Source organism: Phalaenopsis equestris, unplaced genomic scaffold (genome assembly GCF_001263595.1).
Source record: "Phalaenopsis equestris unplaced genomic scaffold, ASM126359v1 Scaffold000002, whole genome shotgun sequence".
In the NCBI taxonomy this organism is placed as follows: Eukaryota; Viridiplantae; Streptophyta; class Magnoliopsida; order Asparagales; family Orchidaceae; genus Phalaenopsis; species Phalaenopsis equestris.
The window spans coordinates 47,382,298-47,385,952 of record NW_018164444.1 but is presented as its reverse complement, the minus strand read 5'-3'; the positions used below and the strand labels follow the sequence as shown (position 1 = coordinate 47,385,952).

At 35.6% G+C, this 3,655-nt stretch overlaps 1 protein-coding gene across 2 annotated transcripts in view; it reads right to left on the bottom strand.

Moving 5' to 3' along the window:
* The window catches only part of LOC110026029 (ABC transporter F family member 3), a 76,772-nt gene extending 73,117 nt beyond the window's left edge, over positions 1-3,655 (bottom strand). For both annotated transcript variants that reach the window (XM_020726781.1, XM_020726790.1), the window contains exon 1: positions 3,315-3,655. In XM_020726781.1, coding sequence (XP_020582440.1) covers positions 3,315-3,524 — 210 coding nt within the window. In that variant the 5' untranslated portion in view covers positions 3,525-3,655. The remainder of the gene's footprint in view (positions 1-3,314) is intronic.

Sequence of the window (3,655 nt, the reverse complement as noted above, 5' to 3'; positions counted from 1 at the left end):
ATATTATTATATTAATTTACAATATTAGTAATATACTAATATAGATATTATGTATTTATATAATATAAATTATATAATTAATATAATATATTATTTATATATATTAATATTATGGATGTCAAACTGGCTCGTCGTTCGCAAACAGTTCGTGTTCGGCTCGTTCTTTAAGAAACGAACACGAACAGTGACTTTACGAACAATTTCGAACACGAACTTATTTTAAACAAACTAAATTTCAAACGAACCGAACACGAACACAAGCTTTGTTCGTTCGTGTTCGGTTCGTTTACACCCCTAATGACGTGTTATGTTCAATTTCAAGCCAGCCCAACTAAATTTAAATCAAGCGATCTGGCTCGAAATCGAAATGAGCTGACTCAAATTTGAATTATTTGGATCCATTCCAGCTTGAAATCGGCTTGATCCGACTCGAAATCAAAAATAGATGGCTTAAGATATTTGAATTTGTTTCAGCTCCAAATTTGCTCTTACCTTGTTATATTTTAATTTATTTTGGATTATAAATAATTTTCATAAAAAAAAATTTTTGAGCCGATCTCAAGCCATTTCAAGCAAATCCGTGTATGACTCGAAATCGGTTCGAAAAAATTTGATCCAAAATTTTGACTCAAAACTCAGCTCGTTTATTTCAATCTGATCTCAATTCAAGCTAAAATTCAAATCAATTTTCGAGCAATTAACGCTCTTCAAGCTAAATTGATAGCCCTACTAATGTTTGCACTAATAAGAATATATGAGAAAACTTTGGCTTTAAATAAAAATTTTCTGATAAATATGTTATTCAGTATGAAGATCTTAATCAAACAACTCTAAGTTTGGTCCGACTTTCACTTTCCTAATTTGTTGATTTCAACATTACAAATGAGAAAACTAATGTTGACCTCATGATTGCATTAACAAGAATAGATGAGAACCCATCAGCTTCAAATAAATTTTTTCTGATGATGAGATTGTTCAATATGAAGATAGTAAATGGTAGCTCAGTGGCTGAACGCGTGAAGAATTTTAACATTGTGACAAAACAATTGCGTTATGTTGGCATCAAGTTGAAGATGAGGTTGGAGTGTTATTATTATTATATTCATTGCAAGATATTTGGGATGAACTTAATATTGTGGTAAGTAACTCTTCAAGAAACATAAAGTTCAACTCTGATAATATTGTGGGGTTAGTGCTGAATAAAGAAGTTTGGAAAAACACAAAAAGTGTGACTTCGAATTCTCCTCTGAAGGTTGAAATTAAGGAAAGAAATCTGGATAAAAACACAAGTAATTGCATTATCAAATTCAAGAGAGTATGGGTGTGTTTGGGGCAGCTTATCAATTTCACCGGCTCTTTCGAAACGTCACCTCACCGTTTGAAAGCAGTGTTTGACAGCATATGCGTGAACGAAGTTTTTATTTTACATTAAACGCGAACGGCCCGCGTTTCGGGAAACATTTTGACGGGATTGCCCTCGTCCCGTTAAGAGAGAAAAGTCGTCGAGGACAAGAAGATCGAAGGATATGCTTGATTGCCTCACTCGTCGTCGCAGGCTGAAATCTCTCTCGTCGTCGCAGGTCGAAGCATCGCTCGTCGTCGCAGGCCAAAGTCATGCTCATTGTCGTAGCCTGAAGTTGTCACTCTCACTCCTAGTTTCGCCCAAAACAATCGGCTTCGTGAATGAAACCTCGCAATACAGTCGCGATTAGAGCCGGTAGCAAAGGCCGTGATGGGATCGCGACATACAAAGACCAGCGATACTCCCTTCTTTCTCATCCTTCCGCTCCGCTCCTACCAGAAACCATCCGGGAAGGTAAGTCTGCTCACGCCATCGTCGAGGAAAGTAAGCCTATTCAAGCCACAAAAAAAACTACTTGGAAATATAAAAATAATTAGATAATAATTTTAAGTTTTAGTTTAAAATTCAATATGTTTGGTCAAATTTATATGAAATTTTAATATGGCTCATGGAATGTTTAGTCGTATTTATAAACATACCACCCAATTCCTATATATTTACATATCCATCACCTATAATTTATACTTTTATATTTATACAACCCAAATATTTCATATGAAATTAAAAATATCAATATTTTAATTTTTAAAAAGTAAAATACATCTTTTCATACATATGTATGATGGCATATATGTAAAAATTGAAGTTTTGCAATATTTTATTTTATTAAATATGATAATTTTCTTTTGTAATATTTTATTTTTAGGTCTTTAATTTATTTTTATGTGTTGTTGTGAAGTTTTTTTTTTTTTTTTCTGAAGTATTAAATATATTGTTATGACAGTTTTGTTACAAACAATATTAGTGCACGGATGGTCATTTGACCAGAAACAACTGCAAATCAGTTATTTTTCAAACACAAAAACCAAACAGCAAGCCAGTTTATCTGGATCATCTGTTGATCAGCAGCTTATCAGGATAAACTGCTTATCTGAAAAAACTGCAGTTGCCTCAAACAGACCCTAACTTTCATGTCAGGAAGAAAAAAAGGAAGAGGTGAACATTGAAACTGTCAAAATAAAGGTCACTTTAAGAAATACTGTAAAACTCCGAAGAAGACTGTTTATGGAGGTCCATACAGAAAACTCTCTAAAAATGTCTTCACATATTAAATCCAATTTAACTCCCTTATTTTATCATTAAACAGTATTGAATTGTGGATGATAGATTTAAGTGCCTCTTTTCAAGCTTGTCTCAACAAAGAGATGTTCAAAAACTACACTCAAGATGATCTAGGGAAAATGTATTTAAGAGATAACAAGGCAAGAAGCATTGTCAAAAAGGAATGTTGACATCAAGTTGTCAAATGGATCAGATTTGAAACTGAATGAAGTTAGACATGTTCTATGTTTGAAAGGGAGTCAGGCTTGCAAAATCAGGGTATATGACCCCTTTCACGTGAGATTTGTGAAAGTTGACCAAATGGGCAATGATGATCGCATGCTTGAACCATAGAAGTGCATTATCATATTCTGCTCCCTACGGTGTTTCTTCTATTTGACTACTGAAGTCTCGAGTCACGTCGTTCTACTTCAACAACAAATAAATAAATAAATAAAAATTCATAGAAAGAAACGAAAGAAACCCTATCGAAGATTTATATGATTGTGATTTGTGACAGCTCCTCAATTCAATAGCATGTATAAGCCATCCCGCAGAAATAGCAAGAAAACTGATAACAACGTTACCAAAACCAACAAAATGAGTACAACAAACATGAAATGGAGTCATGACCAGTAACCTAGAGCAAAAACAAGTAAGCAAAAAAGCAAAAGCGAGGCAGTGGTGCTACCGAGCGTCCCTCATTGGGGTTATCCACGCATCCGGAATCAACGAGGAGCTCGCCAATAGCCTCGTATGCTCCGTCGCCGTCGATGCCGAATTCGAAGTCCTCGTCGGCGAGGACGTTGATTATATAGTCGATTATGGGCTTATCGATATCCTGGACTCTCCAACCTAGAACCTCGTGTACCAGAGAGGAAGCCACTGCCGGTGCCGTCATCGCCGCCGGCGGTCGTTTCCCTGAGAATCACGGGAGATGGCTCAAACCAGCGTGCCGGAGACGTTAGGGCTAAGGCTTGGTTTCGGAGGGCTTAAAGCTACTTTAAAAATACCTCTAGAGTTTAGAATAAA